Source organism: Meles meles, chromosome 7 (assembly GCF_922984935.1).
Source record: "Meles meles chromosome 7, mMelMel3.1 paternal haplotype, whole genome shotgun sequence".
NCBI lineage: Eukaryota > Metazoa > Chordata > Mammalia > Carnivora > Mustelidae > Meles > Meles meles.
In genome coordinates, this window is record NC_060072.1 from 55301039 (window position 1) to 55321857 (window position 20819).

The 20819-nt window shown below is 39.6% G+C and overlaps 1 protein-coding gene across 1 annotated transcript; it reads left to right on the forward strand.

Moving 5' to 3' along the window:
- The first annotated feature begins 10109 nt into the window (after positions 1–10109).
- SMIM10L1 (small integral membrane protein 10 like 1) lies at positions 10110–12167 on the forward strand. The gene has a single exon (XM_046014027.1). It carries the CDS (start codon positions 10331–10333, stop codon positions 10532–10534), a length of 204 nt encoding a protein of 67 aa, XP_045869983.1. The 5' UTR covers positions 10110–10330; the 3' UTR covers positions 10535–12167.
- Positions 12168–20819: the final 8652 nt, after the last annotated feature.

Here is a 20819-nt window from a genome sequence, read left to right on the forward strand (position 1 = left end):
ATATTAAAAAAAAAAAAAAACTGCCTGCCCAGTAGTTTCAAGAAAGACAAAGCAAATGGTCCAGTAAGACTCCAGTGAAAAGATGAGTGCAACCCATTAAGGAACTAAAACAGAAAGGACTTACTGATAAGCAGAAATTGTGAGAAATTTATATGTAGAACAGACGTGGGGACTTGTTGGGGGGAGGGGGGAACAGAATTTACAGAATTCCAGAAAAGGTGACAGTGGTAATCATCTCTGAAATATAAATCCAAGTGGAGCTCTCTATAATCTTTAAAACCTTACTATAGATGGAGAATTCCAGATACGAGTGGAAATTGAGACTCAGGTATGCACGGACATAAATGTGGCTTAGAATTGCTTTTATGATGTATGGGATGCTGCAGTAGATTGCTTAAGTTGGTCACAAATTCTTCAGCCTATAACAGTGCTGTACCTTCTCACTGTGAGAGGGATCATCTGTTCTATTCTGGGACTCTGTGCTCAGCCATGTGATTTGCTTTGGCCAATTAGATGCTGGCACGTATTTTTGTCAGCATTCTTTCATGCCGGACTTACATCACTGGGGCTTGCATATCAGGCTTTGTTCACCCTTCACTTCTACGATCCCCATGAGAAAGTTATGTCTAGACTAGTGAACTGGGAACCAGGGAGAAGAATGGAAGATATGAGAAGGCAAGTTGCTCTATAAGGTCCAGCTTTGATCAACTAGCTTCCAGTTGGCCCCCAGATGCATAACTGATGCATCTGATGCATATATCCAGGCAAGCCCAGCACAGATCACTGGTCTCCAGAGATATATAGAAATAAACTATTACAATTGTCTATCACTGAGTTTTGTGGTTGTTACACAATATAAGCTGACTGGCTAAAAATTGGTACTAGAACTGGGCTATAACAGAACAAAGCTTAAATATATGGCATTGATTCTGAGGAAACTGATAGAGAAGGCTATAAAAACAGTGGCACATTAGGCACTTTTGAAATATTTGCGATTCTGTTTTTAAGACAACTTGGAAGACAGAAAATGAATGAAATTAACTTTTTTATCTGGGTGAAGAAGCTGTGAGGCAAAACATTGTAGGCATCAAATGACTGCTTTTAGCTGTCTATTATTTGGTAAGAGATGGACTCCAAAGAAACTGTATGCTTTGCAAAGAAAATTTAGAGAAGAAAGACTGTAACCTTCAGGTCACTCACCCTGCAGAATATATTTTCCATCTTTTAATCTTTCGATCTGGGTAGTTATCTTCTAATTCACTAATTCTTTCTCTTCCACTATGTCTGACTGGTTGTTAAATTACTTACTTAGACATTGTCCAAATTATGTGCGTAAACATTTCAAGTACATATCATTAAATGAGGTAGATGATGATGATGATGGCAGCTAAATGGGAAACCAGTAAATGACAGATGTGATTTTACTGGAGTTTCTAAGTGGCAGACTTCACTGTCATAGAACACTTGCCCGTGGGCTTAGGATACTTACATCAGTCTGAGCACTGGGGCTTAGCCTGAAAGAACACCTTCAGCTACTACTTCAACAACGACAACTTAAAACCAACATATTTATAGTGATTTACATCCTATTTTTTTCCTTTACAACACTCTAAATATTGTGACAACAATATTGTTGACTCAATTGAGTCAATATTGTGACTACGTTGCTTTTATTGTATTTTCATACAAACATATACATCCTCTGTGTAAACACAGAGTAAATTTCTTTCATATTTTAATAGTATCATTAGCAAGCAAATTCTACCACCTGCTTATTTGCATTTCTAGCTACTGTGATTAAATCTGGGTTACTTTATTACAGTAGTCAAAGTAGCACTATATATACACACATATATCCAAACACTATACTGAATATGTATTATGCTTTACAAAATTATCTGTCTTTTCCCTAACAAAGAAATAAAAAACATTACAATTTGTTCATTTGCAGTGTTTCATAGTATTCTATTGTATCAGGATGCCATAATCTGTTTATCCACTTTATCATAATGGACATTTGTATGACTTCTCAATTTCAACTATTAAGAAAAGTAGTAATATGCACATTTTTGCATATATATCCCAGTGCCCAAGTACCAAACATTCTCCAGTGAATATAAATAGGACTGCAATGAATATGTCTCAGAATACGCATCTTCACCTTCATTACAAAATGCCATACTGTTGCACAAAGCCTGAGTGAAAGGTAGCTGAACTCACCATGACAAACATCTTGGCCTGATTGTTATCTCTGTACCTTAAGGAAGATCCAACTTGCTATTGGAGTGGAAATAAGTAAATGGTGAAGAGGAGGAGGAAGGCTGTCACCATTTTCATGGCCCATCTATGGGTTTCTACTGGAGTCCCCCAAGCCCAACAGGTTGAGCTGCAAATCCCTGGTGTCTCACCAAGAACAGAAATAAAAAGAGCAAGTGGTCAGGAACAGGAGAAAGGGAATACATAGGTCAAGGTAGGAAGTAGAAGACCTTTTAAGACCAAAAATTTTACTTACGTCTAAATGCAAAGTCATGGGTCTCTACTCCATAGTTACTCATCCACAAGTCACCTTCGTTCGGAAGTTAACAGACTATAAGAATCAGGGACAGCACGAGACCCATTCTGTTCTCTCTCCACTTTGGGCAGATGAAAAACAAGTGGGAGAACTTGGCTTTCTCAAGGAAGCAGAAATAGGTGGCAGGTGGCAAACAGGGAGGTCAGTGATTAGTTACTACTGCCACTTCCTGATGGCACGTGGGAGAAGAATGAGGCACAAACAAGTCAGCTGCAAGAGAAAGGGAGCAGGAACAACAGTAGAAAAGACCATTGCCCCAAACACCTCCTCAGTCCTGTTTTTCTCAGCTATAGACATTAATCAACAAAGGAGCCAAAGAAGGCTAAATATTAATCATATGCCTTTTAGATAAACAAGAAGGAAGGCAAAATATATCTGGTCAAGCAGTATAAAGTTTATAGTTGAGCAAGCACATTCAAAGGGCTCATCTAATTAGCCACAGGTACTCTCAGGGGGAAGGGGAGATAACGGAAAAATGAAGCAGGCGGCGTTCCGCACTGAGCCAGCCAGGCATCCCCAGCTGCTCAGCTTTAAGGGCATATATCATCCTTTTCCCCAGAGGCCTTTTGCCAGTATATGCTTTTCTTAAGGCTATATCTAAGCCTTGGAAACTAGTACGGTGCTTGGTAACTAGTGTAATTTCTCACGGGTTGTATTTTAAGTAATACATTGTTCTGAGGGACAGTTACAACTACCAAAGAATATTAACCACTTTTGCTATTCGTTTACCAGTGGCATAGGGATGTGGAAACAGTCCATCATAAATCAATCAATCAAACAGTATTACCCACTCGAGTGACTCGGGCCATAGCCAAGCTGGTTAAGGATGAAATCAGTTGATGAGACTTTCCCATTCTTGACCCTTTAATGCAGTTTGCCAGTCCAATGAACCCATTTCCCTACATTCCTGAGATGACCTCTCCTGCTGCCACTACCACAAAGAGATCTTCATTCCAGCTCACAGTTCCATGAAAATCTTTCTGATGTGGTGCCTCACAGATGGCTCCATAGCTAAAGTCACATGTTGACATCCACTTGGAGATGTTTGCATCCTAATTCTAGAAAGGACAACCCAAATTCTGCTATGTCATATAGTCTCAGAGACCTTCACAAAAGAAGAGTTCACTCTATTGATACTGTAATTCCAGGGCTAAACCAAACAGTTCTGGGAAGAGATATGAAGCTTCATGAACATATGACTTATGTTCTTATGACTTATGACTTAGTCAGCTACTACCTAATTTCCAGAGTAAATGCTAATCAATCCCCCCTGATCCTTGCACCAGCTGAAAATGTCCATTTGTGCTAATGATTCAAAGGATGAAGTCAGGTATGAAAACATGCAAATACGAGAGATTATTTCCCCCTAAGTTCTACTTTCATATTCTCTGAGTCATACATTTGAATGCAAATGTTTGAGTTTGAATAGAAATTGCTAGACAAAATTTCATGTAATTGTTATTACTGTCACTCATTCTACCTATGAAGGATTTTTATTGATTCAATGTACTTGTAGGAATAATTTAAATAGTTCAAAGAGCATACTCGAGCTCTAGAACAAGTAAGTATAAATAATTAGTTGCATAATATTATAAGAGCTAAATCAGAACTTACAAGCAACAGATGCTGGGAATATACATGAGGAAGCTACAGATGCTACAGTGCTGAATCAGCTATGCTTTTATGTGGATAGAGCACTCAGGGGGAACCTGAGTTCTTTAGAGTTTATGAGGAAAGAGAAAAAGAGCTGATATTCAAGACAGATACAGGGCTGGTATAATTATCCAAGTGACACAAACAAGCTAGACCATGCTTCTAAAGGCAGAAACTGTTTTACAATAACTTATTGGCTATTTTGATTGTAATGATGCTAAGTGCTCTCCGACAGCCATGTCCTCAACTCCATCTCATTTTCATCTGGGCCAAGAGGCTGTACTTCCCAGCTTCCCTTACAGATGGTTGTGGCCATGTGGCTGAAATCCGAACAAGGACATATGAGTGAAAATTATGTGCATCATTTACAGGTCCATTCCCCAAAAAAATCTCCCCATGAACACTCCTCCATACACCTTCTTCCTTACTGCTGGCAGGAATGGGGATGACCCCAAGTCAATCTTGAAAGCTACATGTTAAAGATGGAATACATTCACTCAGCCTAATTACCAGGTAACTGTATGGAGAAGGCTCCTCAAACACTGTGAAAAAAGCAATTTAACTCTGTATTATTTATGAGTCATTTTGTTTGGGAGCCTACTTGTGACACAACGTGGGCAGGTTTAGAAGCATTTGGATCATGCAGATACAAATTTTGGAGGCTGGAAACATGCAGAGTTCCATGGCAAAGTCTTCCAAAATGCTATGTATAAAATCTTTGAGGCAGGCCCTGTTTATGTTGTCTTAGCCCTAGTGGAAGTGGTTGATAAGACCTAAAATGTTGTGCTAAAGCTGTTTTTAGCAAGGTATTACAAGACCAGAAAGGAATGACACGGTTGGGTTGCAAATAGAAAAGGAAGAGTTGGGCGCCTGGGTGGCTCAGTGGGTTAAGCCGCTGCCTTTGGCTTAGGTCATGATCTCAGGGGTCCTGGGATCGAGTCCCACGTCGGGCTCTCTGCTCGGCAGGGAGCCTGCTTCCCTCTCTCTCTCTCTCTGCCTGCCTCTCTGCCTACTTGTGATCTCTCTTTCCCGCTGTCAAATAAATATATATAAAAAAATCCAAAAAAAAAAAAAAAAGGAAGAGTGAGTTCAGAAATTTTGGGTTTCATAGGTTTGTAAAAATCTCACAGCTCTTGGTCTCAAATAAATAAAACTGAAGAAAAATCCTTAACAGACAAAGGCCCATTAAGATTTTTTAGTTAAACATGGAAACTATTCCTTATAAAAAAAAAAAAAAACAGACCAAGGGTTTAAACTTCTGACATAAGTCTATTACTTCAGATGGCTTCCAGATAGCTACTACTGAAGTTGAAGTAGTCATGCATAGGTAAGCTAATTAATTAATTGCTTAAGGAAGACATTTATGTAAGGGAAATCTTTGTCTCTGGACATATGACTGAAAGCAAACAGATTAAACAAAACTGCCTAAATATTTGTGATAATTGTACTTGTTGAGTGTGACAGTGAAATCTGTGATATCTGTTGACATACTGGATTCCAAATTTGTATATCAGGGAGTAGGCTTGAAATCTGTACCTTGTTCAGGAGGGTTTCTTCCCCAACATCTACTTCAGATGTAGCCAAGGAGAATAATAATTATGAAGACTATCCAGAAAGTGGAGCCAGGAGCCACAGAAAATGATGAATAAGGGAGTTCCTCCCAGAGCCCAGACACAGGGACTATTCAGGAACTTCTCTGCAAAGTCAGTGCCAGCGGCTTCACAGTATCTACCCAGATTTTGTCGCTGCTATGGACAATCGAGAGCCAGAGACCCCCTACTCTCTTTGCCAAATGAAAGGAATTTACTTTGTCCAGCAAGCCTGACCCTAACCATTCATTTTTTGGTTGGAGGTGGAGGATGGAGGAAGGCACCCATCTTGTGTTTTCTGTGTTCATTTGTCATCGAACTATGAGGGACACCAACTAGTAATCATGTAGAGAACTGCTTATCACCCCCAAATTCCTGGATTCTAAACTGACAGAATTTAAATACAGAACTCTGAGTTGTGTCCCCAGGAAAGGGGTGTGACTGTGTCCCATGAGTGGGGAAAGGGGTATGTCTGGTGATTTAAAAACAGGCATGGAGACTGTGGCAGACACAGTGAGGTAGACCAAAATCCTTATTTTATTCTTCCTCCTAAGCATGCATAAGACATTCCCCAGCCTCCTTTGCAGTTCAATGTGATCAAATGACTAAGTGCTAGACATTGCAGTATGAGAAGTAATGTGTGAAAACTCCACACCTACCCCATACTGTCCACTCCAAAGACACATACACGTATACGCGCGCACACGCACACACAATACCTCTGGGGCAACCATGAAAAATCAGTTGAAATATCATTAAGATGGATGACAATAGAAAGCTCCTGAATTTCTTTCTTCTCACAGCATACCAAATATGCAGCTACAGATGAATCAATACCTCCAAGAAAAATGCAGACTGAGTGACTCCTACACACTGGGAAACTTAGAATATATCCACATCAAAACAAGTAGGAAAGGCTGAAACACACTTTCAGCATGAGCCTCACCCCTGCACAGCACCAAACAGAAGAGAACCCCCAACTCCCAGATTCTCCCGAAAGAGCAAAAAGTTTAGGCAACTTGTAACTCTGCCAGCCAAGAAATGCTCTCCCAAATCACTTAGCTCTAAGATCTTGTACAGGGCTTGCATCTAGGCCTACAGGACTATATCAGACAAAGAAACAATTGTTAACGGGCATGCTAGCACTCCCCACGGCAATCTCTCCCCACCCCCAGACTCAGCGCAGAGGCACCAAGAGAAAACACCGATTTCCAGGTTTCTCCTAAAAGGAATTTGCAGACTTTCATAGCTGATGCCTGAGGATATGGCTTCTAATCAGCCTGTATATTGGAACTACCTATGATCCTCCGAGGAGCCTGACAGAGGAGGAGGGCACATCACCCACTGTTTCCTCCCAGATCACTTCAACAATGAAACCAAATCTCCAGCTTCTCACTACTAGCATATCCAGACATCTAGCATCCCAGCTTTTATGACTAGCTCTGGAACTGGCAGGATTCAGCATCCACAAATCCCTGGGGACCACACAAACTAAAGAGGTGGTTCTACACATGCACACAAAGACTCCCAGTAACTATCCCCTCTGCTGAAGCACAAAGTAGGCAAAACACCCAGCTCTGCTTCTCCGTGATAAGGTTTAGCCAGCATATCTTATGTCCTGACTTCCCAGTTGCTGCATGAAGGTCGGACCTACATGAAGGAGCTGAAGGGCAAAGTAATTAGTAGTTCTCCAGGAGCTTGACTAAGGGACGCTGACGGTCTTCACATACCATCATCTGCTGGGAGCTGTTAAGAACAAAGACCGTGGCATGGCAATCACAAAGGTTTGAGTGGCAACCATGAACTTGGGGTGGGCAGATTGAAAGTTCTCAAATAAACAACCTGATGTATACTTGGAACTACCAAAAGACAAAAACAAAACAAAACAACACCATTAACAAGGAGTGTAAATGAAAAGCAGAGACTATACAAACAGTAGGAAAAAACTCAACCACCTGGTTACAAGATATACAAAACTGACAAATCTTAAGCCAGACTCAATAAGAGACAAGACTCAAATAAATAGAAAGAAGACCCATTATACCTGATAACTACAATAGTGAGAATTTGCCAATATAGTCCTTTGCAGACCCAGTGGCACTTACCGTTAAACACTTCCAAAGGATCATAAGACCAACCAGATCATTAAAAAGTAGTAAATGGGGAGGGGGCAGGGAGCTGCCTGGGTGGCTCAGTGGGTTAAGTGTCTGACCCTTGATTTTGCCTCAGGTGGTTATCTCAGGGTGGTGAGATGGAGCACCAAGTAGGGCAGTTTGCTTGAGATCCTCTCCTCCTTCCCCACCATGCACTCACCCCCACTCTCTCTCTCTCAAAAAAAAGTACTAAATTGGGAATATATAGTCAAAAAAGGGGGGGATAAGCAAGATTGAAAAGGAAGGTTCAATGAGTACCCAATGGAGTATCAACCAGAAAAAAAATGGTTTAGGACGTGTTACTGTTAACAGCTTACTTACATATGCCTATTAGGCAAAAAAAAAAAAAAAAAAAAAAAAAAAAAAAAAAAAAAAAAAATATATATATATATATATATATATATATATATATGGATCAGTTATTCAAAGGACAGAATAAAAACGAGGGCCATGTAAAATATTGGTCCTATTCCACCTTCCACTGTCAGTTTCACCTGATGGAAATCCTTCAGCAGCTTTAGAGCATTAATGATTAGGAGAGGGAGTTTTATGACTACTTTTATTTGCCCAGTCCTTTCCCACTGACATAGGACATCTACTAGCCCCGTTAGTAAATAGCTGCTATTTGCCCCCAAGGGCCCAGGAAGAAAGACAAGATTTTCATGGAGTTAACCAGAGCTGGATGTAGGAGGTGGGCTAGTAGAGAATGGGTAGAGAAGAATGAATCCACATGGTTTTACATAGTTGGAAATGGAAGATCCAGAAACTTAATGACTTCAGTGACCCTGAATATCCTGATCTATTTACTCTTTTCTCAATTTTCAGAAAGGGCAAATTATACTTGTATACTAAAATTAGCACATTTTCTCTTGGTTCTGAGATGTCATTCATCTTCTATTACTCTTCAGAATATATTCTATTCTCAAATATTCTATTTTATACATTGTCTCGATTGATAATCAGTTTGTTTTAAGATTTTAGTGGGAGAAGGAGAAGCCAGCTTCCAGCCAAGCAGGAAGCCCTGGATTTGATCCCAGAACCCTGGGATCATGACCTGAGCCAAAGACAGCCATTTAACCACTGAGCCACCCAGACACCTCTGGTAATCAGTTCTTTTAAGTGGTGAACACAGCACTGCTGGAGTGGTATTAGTATAGCAAAGTAGAAAAAATTCTAGCTGGGACACACAATTACATTTTATAAATTTCATGATAGCATGTTATTTGTACCAATCATTATCAGTAGAATATGGAGAAACAGAGGTCCTCTAGGATACATTAATTGTGCTTCAAATAGTCACTACAGCTATTCAGTGCGAGATGAGATGTGGGGTATGTGAACAATGCTTTTTCAGAACTAGATGGTAATTTGGGGATTTTGATCATAAATTACATATCTGAATAATCCTGAGTGTAGAGATTAAGTTAAAATGTAGATTAGAGAAGGTAATGAAATGTGCATCACTTAAACATCACAAGGGGATGGGGCTATGGGAGATACACTATGACGTTACCCTAAAGTTATTCAGAGTTGAGGTTTTAGCAGTGTTCCAAGCTTTGGGGCCTAGCCATAAGTTACACAAGGGTATCCCCATGCAGAAATGGTAGAAGCTGCCATATCTAATTCGGACTTTTCATGGGTTTACCCGGGTGGGAATGATACTGTATATATGTAACATCCCCCCGCCAAAAATTAAAGTATATGTGTTTCATTTTGTTTTGCCTAAAGGTTTCTGTCACTTGCAATGTTAAGAGTCCTAATACATAGAAAATCCATAGCCTGAGGTTGTGATCCTTTACATAGTATGTTAGTATGTTATGAACACAGAGACTTTATGTCTGAACTGGCTTATGTAAGGAGTTTACCTGCCCTAATATTAGGGTTAATTTTATGAAATCAAAGGGTGATATTCCTGGCTAATATCCTACATCACATAGCAGACAAACCTGTCTTAAATCTAGAGTTCGACCCTTACAAACTGTGTTCTCTAGGTCAAATTCAAATTACCTAACTTTACTAAACTTCCTTTCTTCATTTGACAATGGAAATAATAATATGTTTGGCCGACCACGCATAAGAGAATGCGTACGGCATATATACGCATAACCCCTTCCGCACCTGTTTAGCTCCAAGGGCTAAATACCAGTGGGAGCCGCAGACAGGAAGGGGCGGAGCGCCAACGGCGGCCATGGCCAGAGCGCCGCTGGGTAAGACACGGAGCCAGCGGGAGGCGCAGGTATGAGCCTGGCGGCTGCGTAATCACCCCCACCCTGCCCCTCGCCGCCCCGGCCGTCGGTCCGGGGTGCACGAAGCCTGTGGTGACTCTCGGCGCTCAACACTGGGGAAGCGGCGACACCGGGTCCATGGCCACCGCGGCGGCTCCGTCTTTGGCCCTCAAAGCCTCCAGCACGGCCGCGGTCCCCAGCTCCTACGGAGTCTTCTGCAAAGGGCTCTCCCGCACCCTGCTCGCCTTCTTCGAGCTGGCCTGGCAGCTGCGCATGAACTTTCCGTATTTCTACGTCGCGGGCTCGGTGATCCTCAACATCCGCTTGCAGGTACACATTTAGTGCCCTTCTTACGCAGCCGACTTCCCGGCCGGGGCATGGCCGACTCCCAGGAGGCTCGGCGGCGAAACGGAGCTGCGAGCGCAGAGCTCGGGATTCTCGCGAGAGGACTAGAGCGCTCTTTGCGGCTGCGCTCTCCGTCCCTAGTTGAGCTGCAGGGCGGTGGCGGAAAGTGGGTGGCGTCTGGAGTGGAAGTCGGCGATGTTCCGGGGACGGCGAAGAGCTTCAGTTAAGATCTACGGCACTATTTAAGCTTTGCAACCTTAAAACAAAAACAGAACGAACATGATGCATTATAAAAAAGGAAGGCTACTAAAGTTTTCAGGAAAATTTTAATGTACAGCAAACTCATGGTCCAAATTAAAATAAGAAAACATACATTTCGGGAATATTGGATTGTAAGCGAGACATTGAATGAATAAGAAGCTGAAGATCTTAAAGATATGTGGAAAACAAATATATTTTTCAACAAGAGAAAACCAAAACCATCAGAAATGTTCAGTGGAAAAGCCCAACGGTACAGGAAAAGCATCCTTCTAATACCAGATAACGTGAAATGTTGCTGGATTTTGAACAGAGGGTTGGAGCGTAAGAAAGTGGACTCTTTCGGTGTCCCTGTGAGTAGCATGTAGCTCAAGACCTTGGAGCCAACCAGAAGGAAATCCAGTCACAGCCCTAAGCTTGGCTACTTCGTGAATAATATTTAAATAATTGTAATTAATATAAATGATGTTTATTGTTTTCATCTGTTGAGACCATACTTAATTGTGGTCATAAAGTACAATGCAAATGTTATCAGCTATAATAATGGAAAAGTACAGTTTAGAAGCAGGGATGTTGAAAGTGGGGAGGGAAAAGTAAATAAAATAATGATGGTGTCTTTATAAAATGGGAAGTTTGTTATCAGTGGGGAAAGAGGCATTTTATTATTTAAAGAGTAAATGACATAGGAGTATGCCAATAAGTTGCTAACATCGTAATCATATTATTATAAAAGGAAAGAAAATAGGGGAGAACAGCATGAGTTCAATAACAAATGCCTAAAGATAGCAAGTTAGTTGGAATGCCTCACAAAGGAAAACTGGGAGTACCGGGTGTGTTTGAATATAAAGACGAAATTTATAACCTTTCAGAGTCTGGAGATGAATTGGTGAGCTGCAACTTTTTTAAAAATTAAGGAAATAAATCTGTTATGAAACAGGAAAATTCAGGGTTTTTCAAGAACCACATTGCATACTTCAGTTGTGAATAATACTAGTCATATAAAGTTAGTCATAATGATGCAAATACTGAATACTAATACAACAAGAAATGATTATGTAACATTGGGGGATTAGAGGAGGGAGAGGTGTGTGTGTAATGGGGAAGAATCAGTCAAGATCTAATACAGAAAGGTCAATAAAAAAATAAACACATTCAAAAACTAGTAAGAAGTGGTTGTCTCTGGAGAAAAAAGTTGGAGATGGGTAGAAAAAAGGATTGCTGTCTTTTGCTATCAAACAGTATTATTTTGTTTTTTCTTAATTGTACATATGTATTTCTCTGATTAAAACTTTTTTTAAATAAGTTTCATTTTTAAAAGCCCGCCCCCACCCAGGCAGTTGAAAAATACAGCACTGGTTAAGAGCCACCATAATAAAATGGGATTGAGTTTTTAAATCAAGCATATCACTGTTAAAATAGAAACTGTTAGTTTTGTGGTTTTAGGTGAGTCCATTAATCTAAAACCCGGTTTGCTCAAGTATTGAAAGATAAAAAATACTTCCTTCAGAAAGTCAGTCTGAGAATTAAAAATAAGCCTGCCTTAGTGCTTGTTATATACACAATAATATTTATTCTAACAGATTATCTCCTTAGCATGTGAGTAAAACTTAAAACTCATAGAATGCCTGTTTTTTTCCAGTGGAGCTTTTCAGTCTTAAAGGTGATCTGTTAAGGTACTGACCCTGGGGACGTGTAACAGAGCCTCCAGAAGGATTTTAAGACATAAAAGGCCATTACTTGCAGAGGTAAAGATTTATAAACTAATTGCGGTTTTGTATTCCACTAATTGTGTCCAACCAACAAATACACTCTTGGGTTGTAAACCAAGTGCCCCCTCCAGCACCAAGTCTGGCTTTGGGTAATTATTTCCTACTCTGTCCTTACTTCTTGTCTCCAGGCAAACTCCTGGAGTTGTTTTTTGTTTTTTTGTTTTACCTGGAGTTTTTTTGAGCACATCCTCTTTCTACTTTTTGTCTCTACTCTTTTCATTTTTTTCCTTTTTGCCTCTTGTTACTCTACATGTGTTTTAAGGCTGAACTTAGATGTCACTTTTTTTTAATTCTTTTTTTTTTCCCCTGATCATATTAGAGTTCATTTCTTTAACTCCATTTAATACCAACCTCTGCCATTTTCATAGGCTGCCTTATTTTTGCCTAATTGTGCATTAGTTATCAGATGTGAGTTTTGTTTTTTTTATTTTTAAATATCCAAGAGACAGTTTTCTATACTCTTCTTCCCTCGGTTCTTACTGTGAGAGTGCAGAAACAAAAACATTTTAATATAAAATATCAGCAATGTAATTTCATCAGTGGAGTAATTCAGTGCAAGGGGACTTACAGATGGTGAACACCACATTCCCTAGAAGTACTAGTGTCCCACTTTGTAACGAAAGAATGTGGCTGCCATTAGCTGCGGAATGATCAGGGACTGGGATGCTCCATGCTACGTGAATACATGCTTTCAACCTTTTTTCTTCACCTTCGCTTTTTATTACACTAAAGACCCAAAGGCACTTCAGCCCTTAACTGTATTTCATACCCTCCTGCTATACTGGAAGCTCTGTGAAGGAAGATACTATATCCTGTCCAATTTTACAGCCCACGTAGTATCAGCAGATACAAAGGAGCAACTGAATGAAGGGTCCAGGATTTGCCCTTTATTTTTCACAATTGCTCTTACACCCAGTCTGTATTTTTCTTTCCACATTTATAACTCAGTGAAGTTTCCCAAAGGAGAATCTTGTTTTCTCTGACTAAACCACTTATTCTAATTTGCAAGTCATTTTATTCCTCTTACCACCCTCCAGGCAACATTAGTGAAGCCAAAGGCTGTTCATTTCTGTATCCTTTACCTTAGAGCATTGCCTAATGCAACGTAGATAATAAACATAGTTGGATAAACTCCAAATTTGTTTTTTCTACACAGTCATTAGTCAATGAAGGAAAGAAAGGTATAGTTGCCCCTGATACTAAAGTGATCCACTTTATTGCCCATACATTGAGCTTCTTCAGGCCATCATGAATATTGATGGATCCAGAGACCCCTCCAGCATGAAGAAGCAGAGAGGTGGCATAGTTCTCACCAATAAAGAAAAAACATTTATGAAGTATAACTGATAAAAATGATGGGGAGGGGCGCCTGGGTAGCTCAGTGGGTTAAATCCTCTGCCTTCGGCTCAAGTCATGATCCCGGGGTCCTGGAATCAAGCCCCACATTGGGCTCTCTGCTCAGCAGGGAGCCTGCTTCCCTTCCTCTCTCTCTGCATGCCTTTCTGCCTACTTGTGATCTCTGTCAAATAAATAAATAAAATCTTAAAAAAAAAAAAGATGAGGAACCAGAACCCTGTTACAGTTTAAAAGGGAAATGGTGATCATAGTAACATACATAACTTACAGTGAATAAGAATTTTTTTTTGAAGGCAAAAACAATGTGATTACTTGGCTAAAAGAGCTTTTCCTTATTATCAGCATCATTTTTTAATTTTTTTGAGCTTTTAATACCAGGAACTGTACAGTTAATTATGTACGTGATCTCTATAATTCTCATATATATCCTATGAGTAAAAACATTTCACCATCATTTTTCAGATAAGGAAACTGGAATTTAAAGATGTTAAATAACTTCCCCAAAGTCATAGTAATTGCCCAAACTACAGTTGAACCTCATTTATCCCTACAGATACTTTTGATGAGGGATTCAATTTTTTAATGTATAGGTAATGATGAATGATCCTGTTTTTTTAATAATCCTGTTTCTTAAATTTCAAATAGAAGTATTACCTGAGTCATAATTGGCAGTGTCTTTTTTTTCTTCAGTATAATTGAGGGCTTTATATGTTAGAATATAAACATTCAATATAATTTGACATGTAAATTCAAGCACTTTATACTTTTTTGCCATCTAAAGTCATTTGGTGTGTTTGTGAGGAGGAAGGGGATGGAGGGAGAGAGAGGAAAGGACATTACCCCTAGGATAGGAAAGGGAACTCTACTTCCCTCTAAGGGAAGTAACACAAGTAGAGATTAAGTTAACATGAATTTTGAAACTATCCATCACTGCTCTGAGGACGCTTATTTAAATTTTCTCTTACAGTTTTGCAATCCTATTTTAATGGAGGCTTATCCTGGTACAGCATTAGTAGATTTGATATAGTCAAAAAGAAAATAGGACTAACACATGGAGACCAAAAGGCGTGGGAACGGAAAGTTTAGGACTATAGGAATGAAAGGAGATGGAGAGGAAACTACCAGAAACTGAGCGTTGGAAGTAGTCTGAAGAATAGCCTTCAAAGGTTTCAGGCAAGTGAACCAAAAAAGAAACCCTGCAATAAATAGAATTTCTGGTAGGGTTCAATTGATCCACATCAGTTGGCTTGGATTTATGAGTGTGGGAACTTTCTTGGAATTTTAACAAGAATTCTTCAGTAGCCTCTTTTGCCCAGCAAGATTGCCACCAGACCAAGTAATGGATCTTTGCAACTGAAGTCCACTTCCCCCTCCACTCCACACAAACACAAATCTCAGCAAAGCTCTTGGGACAGTCAAAATGCCAAGGACATTACCGAGTGCCTACAACAAATGATAAGAAGAAACATGGAATTCTTAGTAGCTTAGTTGCAGTACATCTGAGGGCACCCCTCCCAGCTCCTATCCTAATGAGGAATCTGCTGCAAACATTAGAATATTTTGCCCATTTTCATGGTTTTCAAATACCAAGTATGTGGATTTATTTGCAGTAAGGTAGTGGAGGGTATCAATGAACAAAGATAAATGAAGGTTGTTCATATATTGAGTGAAATAGATTGGGTATACCTTTTCATATCAACCAAATTGAGGAAAAATAAATTGTCACAACCAAAAGGTAAAAAGCACTAATGAAATAACTGCCTGGAATGTCTTCACTCTGAAATCATAGACACAGTAATGGAAGTAGGGCCAACAGATCAAAATAAAAACAAAATAAAACAAAAAGTTTAATTTGAAAAAAGGGGCTATGTTTCAAGAAACTATTTTAGTTTTTAATTGCTAAAAAGAAACCTTGAAAATACCCAAACTGAAGTCAAATGAATGTACTTAATAGGAGCCTTAAAATTCAGAGGTCAGTTTAGATCTGTATGAAAGGGAAAAGAGGTTGTTTTTAAAACTAACTAATTTAAACATGAGGCTAAGGAATAGAGGTACCATGGTGTGCCTTTGTCTTCTGAAGCTGTACATATGTTGGTTTTTCACAAAATTACTAAAATTGAAAATAGCACATCTGTCAGCTGTGATTTTTATAAGTAACCCCCTTTGATAACTTTTCTGAATTGATCAAACCACTCATCTGACTTTTTTTTTTTAATTTGACAGACAGAGATCACAAGTAGGCAGAGAAGCAGGCAGAGAGAGGGGAGGAAGCAGGCTCCCCACCGAGCAGACAGCCCGATGTGGGACTCCATCCCAGGACCCTGGGATCATGACCTGAACCAAAGGCAAAGTTTTAACCCACTGAGCCACCCAGGCGCCCCCTGACCATTTTTTTTTAAGGTTTTGGGTTTTTTTTTTAAGATTTTATTTATTTATTTGACAGAGATCACAAGTAGGCAGAGAGGCAGGCAGAGAAAGGTAGGGAAACAAGCTTACCACTGAGCAGAGAGCCCGATACGGATCCCAGGACTCTGGGATCATGACCTGAGCTAAAGGCAGAAGCTTTAACCCACTGAGCCACCATGAAGATTTATTCTGAAAGTAATTTAACCTGGCATAGATTTCTACAAAAAGCATTAATCAGTGTCACAGGTGAGTGGACTCGAATTACAGGTTTTACAGATGGTCCCCTTGTTTCTGTACTTCAGTTAAGGAAGTCCCTGGCTTAGGGCACATGAAGTTCAAGCCAGAACAGCAGACAAAATAACTAAACCATCAGAAATTCAACAGTGTTAACTTTGAAATCTGTATTGATCCATTCCTAATTCCACTGGGACCTTTTTCACTACAGTTCGAGACAACATGGCTTGAACACCAAATTATCTTTAGTTTGGGCAAGGGTCTTGGCCAGGCACAAGACCAAGGGCCATGCCTTAGGCAAAAGTCTCCTTTGGCATTAAAAACAGGTTATTTTCAACTCTCCTGGTCTCAGATTTGGGCAACTGAAAATATATATATAAAATTTTTTACATCAAGACCATAAAAAGCTTATTTTGGGGGCACCTGCCTGGCTCAGTAAAGCATGTGACCCTTGATATCAGAGTTTTGAGTTCAAGCCCCACCCATGTTGGGTGTATTGGGCCGCTGCCTTCGGCTCGGGTCATGGTCTCAGGGTCCTGGGATCGAACCCTGCATCGGGCTCTCTGCTCTGCGGGGAGCCTGCTTCCTCCTCTCTCTCTGCCTGCCTCTCTGCCTATTTGTGATCTCTCTGTCAAATAAATAAATAAAATCTTTAAAAAAAAAAATTTAAGTTTCTTTTGGAGGGAAATGATTGGCAAGAAAGCAATGACAGTCATTTTATGTTCCCAATAACTTGGTCCCAAAATAGATACAATTCTCTCCAGATTGCATGGAACTAGCTATAGCTGTGATAGTAGTAGCTTTTCTTAGATCATGGCTGGAGTCTCTAACACAGGCTCTTCTATGGAAAGAGAGGTATAGACCTTAATCCCAAAATACCATTTTAATAAGGAGAAGGCAATATGTAAGTAGCCACTGCCCAGACTGTAGCACAGTCCTCATCTTTTAATGCTTATCAGGAATAGGCCCCTGCCTCTTAGAGCTTCATCTCTCCAACATTAGTACACGAGAAGTGAGGACTTAATTGTAATGAGACATTTACTACTAAATCCTACTCGTAAGAAACAAGGGCTGCGCATGGTGGTTTAAATCTTTTTTTTTTTTAATCTTGGTCATTATAGAAAAGTTAACTGATACATGTAAACCTAAAAACTAAAACTAAATATGCTTACTTCTAATAAGTACAAAGTAATCTAACTTTCTTACTAAAAAGGATGTGTTCGAAACCAAATTTGAATCTAAACAATTGCCAGAATGATTACAATTCCACCTTTCCCAAAGTAAGGATAATCCCAGTGGCAATCATTAGGGAATTTCAGTTTTATTGAGATATAATTATATGCAGCACTGTGTAAGCTTAAACAGCACACCATATGTACGTTATTACGTACATATACTGTAAAATGACAACCACATTGAGTTGTCAACCTACCATCCTATACAGATACCCAGAAAAAGGTATTTTTCCTTGTGATGAGAACTTCTGGGATCCATTCTCAGTAACTTTCAAGAACTTTCAGGATCCACTCTCTTCGCAGCTTTCAAGGCTACCATACAGCAAGTATCAATCACAGTCGTCATGTTGTATATTATATCCCTAGTATGTATATCTCTCACAACTAGAAGTTTGTATCTTTTAATCTCCTTCATCCAACCCCACCCCCAGCCCCAGGAAATTTCTTATATAGGGTCCAACATAATGAGTGAAGTTAAAAAATCTAAATTTCTGTGGGTGGGTATATATACATGTACCCTCATCATTATCAGAGCATCCCATAGCACAGCTCCCTGGAGGAAGAGGATATTTTACAAAGCCTTTATGGTTTTTATATTCTCAGCATCAGACTTGACCTACTGCTCCATCAAAATTAACTTATAACCTACATATTTTTCAACATTTATTATCTAGTTTGTTTTTGTTTTTTGTTTGCTTGTAGAATCAAAAAATTATGGCACTTTAAAACCCTACAACAATTTCTTCATTATTGATAGTTAAATATGTTTAAAATTATAATTTCTAAAAATTTGTAGGTAACAAACTTTTATTCAAAATTGCAATATCATTAATTGGTACAATTTTGCCACCTGCTGGCCTTAAGATTATGTTCATTTTCAGCTACTTTGATTTCATTTCAATTATTTTATTATAAACATCAACCCAACAGTATGTATACACACACAAATATGTTTAAAATTTATAGGGGCACCTAGGTGGCTCAGTGGGTTACACCTCTGCCTTTGGCTCAGGTCATGATCTCAGGGTCCTGGGATAGAGCCCCAAATCAGGCTCGCTCCTCAGCAGGGAGCTTGCTTTCCCCTGTCTCTTTGCCTGCCTCTCTGCCTACTTGTGATCTCTCTCTCTGTCAAATAAATAAATAAAACCTTTAAAAAAATAAAATGAAATAAAATTTATACAAATACACAGTATTCTTCTGTAAACTTTCTGTTCTTATCCCTGGTGAGTTGGTTGTGTTTGTCCTCTCTGACAAAGGACACCAGCCTTCATATAATCCTTATATGCAGACACACACCCCACACAAACTCTGTAGCTAAGTGTGATTTTGATCATTGTAAAGTACACATAAAAGTATACCTACACACTTAAGGATAATTATTCAGTTTCTTCTTATAAATTAAGTTGATTTTTCTCTTATTCAACAAAGGTAATGTCTATTCTGGGTTGGATTCATAATGAGATGCTGTTCCATTGTTTTAAAAGTTATATCTGGTGTTATGTGATGATGACATTACAGCATTTTTATTCCTTAATTAATTTTTTATGGTAATGAAATTTTCTTTTAGTTTTTATTTAAATTACAGTTGGTTAACATAGAGTGTAATATTAGTTGCACATGTACAATTTAGTGATCAACACTTCCTACAATACCCAGTGCCCATCACATGTGCACTCCATTCCCATGACCTGTTCTACCCATCCCCCAACCATCATTTGTTCTCTAGATTTTTTTTTTATTTCTTTTAAGCATAACAGAATTCATTGTTTTTGCACCACACCCAGTGCTCCATGCAATATGTGCCCTCCTTAATACCCACCACCTGGCTCCCCCAACCTCCCACCTTCCACCCCTTCAAAACCCTCAGGTTGTTTTTCAGAGTCCGTCGTCTCTCATGGTTCACCTCCCCTTCCAATTTCCCTTAACTCCCATCTCCTCTCCATTTCCCTATGTCCTCCATGTTCTTTGTTAAGCTCCACAAATAAGTGAAACCATATGATACCTGACTCTCTGCTTAACTTATTTCACTCAGCACAATCTCTTCCAGTCCCGTCCATGTAGCTACAAAAGTTGGGTATTCATCCTTTCTGATGGAGGCATAATACTCCATAGTGTATATGGATCACCTCTTCCTTATCCATTCGTCCGTTGAAGGGCATCTTGGTTCTTTCCACAGTTTGGCGACCATGGTCATTGCTGCTATAAACATTGGGGTACAGATGGCCCTTCTTTTCACTCCATCTGTATCTTTGAGATAAATACCCAGCAGTGTAATTGCAGGGTCATAGGGAAGCTCTATTTTTTTTTATTTTTTTTTTAAGATTTTATTTATTTGACAGAGAGAAATCACAAGTAGGCAGAGAGAGAGGAGGAAGCAGGCTCCTGGCTGAGCAGAGAGCCCGATGCGGGACTCGATCCCAGGACCCTGAGACCATGACCCGAGCCGAAGGCAGAGGCATTAACCCACTGAGCCACCCAGGCGCCCCGGGAAGCTCTATTTTTAATTTCTTCAGGAATCTCCACACTGTTCTCCAAAGTAGCTGCACCAACTTGCATTCCCACCAACAGTGTAAGAGGGTTCCCCTTTCTCCACATCCTCTCCAACAACGTTGTTTCAAGTCTTGTTAATTTTGGCCATTCTAACTGGCATAAGGTGGTATCTCAATGTGGTTTTAAATTGAATCTCCCTGATGGCTAGTGATGATGAACATTTTTTTATGTGTCTGATAGCCCTTTGTATGTCTTCGTTGGAGAAGTGTCTGTTCATGTCTTCTGCCCATTTTTTGACATGATTCTCTGTTTTGTGTGTGTTGAGTTTGAGAAGTTCTTTATAGATCCTGGATATCAACCTTTTGTCTGTACTGTCATTTGCAAATATCTTCTCCCATTCCGTGGGTTGCCTCTTTGTTTTGTTGACTATTTCCTTTGCTGTGCAGAAGCTTTTGATCTTAATGAAGTCCCAAAAGTTCATTTTTGCTTTTGTTTCCTTTGCCTTTGGAGACATATCTTAAAAGAAGTTGCTGT

Excerpts from the sequence above, each read along its gene's own strand:
- SMIM10L1 (XM_046014027.1), top strand. The coding sequence starts at position 10,331 with ATGGCCACCGCGGCGGCTCCGTCTTTGGCCCTCAAAGCCTCCAGCACG.